Source organism: Seriola dumerili, unplaced genomic scaffold (assembly GCF_002260705.1).
Source record: "Seriola dumerili isolate Sdu_G_001 unplaced genomic scaffold, Sdu_1.0 BDQW01000052.1, whole genome shotgun sequence".
Taxonomy (NCBI): domain Eukaryota; kingdom Metazoa; phylum Chordata; class Actinopteri; order Carangiformes; family Carangidae; genus Seriola; species Seriola dumerili.
In genome coordinates, this window is record NW_019174307.1 from 23,265,697 (window position 1) to 23,266,897 (window position 1,201).

General features: G+C 37.0%; 1 protein-coding gene across 1 annotated transcript; it reads left to right on the forward strand.

Moving 5' to 3' along the window:
* The first annotated feature begins 50 nt into the window (after positions 1-50).
* LOC111218096 (olfactory receptor 11A1-like) lies at positions 51-977 on the forward strand. The gene has a single exon (XM_022740190.1). The coding sequence runs from the start codon at positions 51-53 to the stop codon at positions 975-977; it is 927 nt and encodes a 308-aa protein (XP_022595911.1).
* Positions 978-1,201: the final 224 nt, after the last annotated feature.

A 1,201-nucleotide genomic window follows, 5' to 3' on the forward strand; every position in this document is an offset into this window, starting at 1 on the left:
AGACTTGTTGTGCCTGTTACTGATTAACATTTTGTCTTTGGAGAAACCTGATGGATGATGAATTAAATGTGACGTATATAACTCTTGGTGGATATTTAGAAGTGCAGAAATACAGATATCTGTATTTTGTGATCATGTTTACAGTTTATATTCTAATAATCTGCTGTAATTCCACCATCGTGTGTCTTATCGTGATTCACAGAAACCTCCATGAGCCTATGTACATCTTCATTGCAGCTTTGTTGATCAACTCTGTCCTTTACAGCACTAATATCTACCCAAAGCTTCTGATTGACTTTTTGACTGAAAATCAGATCATAACTTATCCACTTTGTCTCTTTCAAGCCTGTCTATATTACACTCTGGCCACTTCAGAGTTCTTACTGCTGTCAGCCATGGCCTATGACAGGTATGTGTCTATATGTAAACCTCTGCAATATCCAACTGTCATGAGAAAAACAACCATCAAAGTCTTTCTGGTTTCAGCTTGGCTCGTGCCTGCTTGTGAGCTTGCAGTGGCAGTTGTATTGTATGCTAATGTAAAACTCTGCCACTCCACTTTGAAAGGACTGTTCTGTAACAGTTCAGGATACACACTTCAGTGTGTTCCCTCAGTAGTACTGTCCATATATGGTGTGTTCACGTTGCTAAATATTGGGCTTTTCCCCATGCTCTTCATACTCTTCACATACACCAGGATCCTTATAATCTCCTATAGAAGCTGTAACAATGTCAGGAAAAAAGCTGCACAGACCTGTTTACCTCACCTGCTGGTTTTAATCAACTTTTCCTGTTTGATTACTTATGATGTCATTGTTGTTCGTCTGGAATCAGATTTTCCAAAACTTGCCCGTTTAATAATGACTTTACAAATGATTATGTATCATCCTCTGTTTAATCCATTCATATACGGACTGAAAATGAAAGAAATCTCTAAACACCTCAAGGGGCTGTTGTTTCAGGTCAAATCACACTAACACTGCATGTCACAATGTCAGTTGATGTAATATAATTTCATCTGTAGTGATGATGCAGAGACTTGATTTTCTTGAGTGAAGATAAACATTTTAAATGTTGAAAATCTGAACGGTTTAAAATGATGATGTTCACGGAACATGACTGCGTTTCTCTGATCAGATTGTTCTTTCTTTTGTTTGTAGGTTGTTACAGATTATTATTCAGCATTATGTAATTTAAAGTA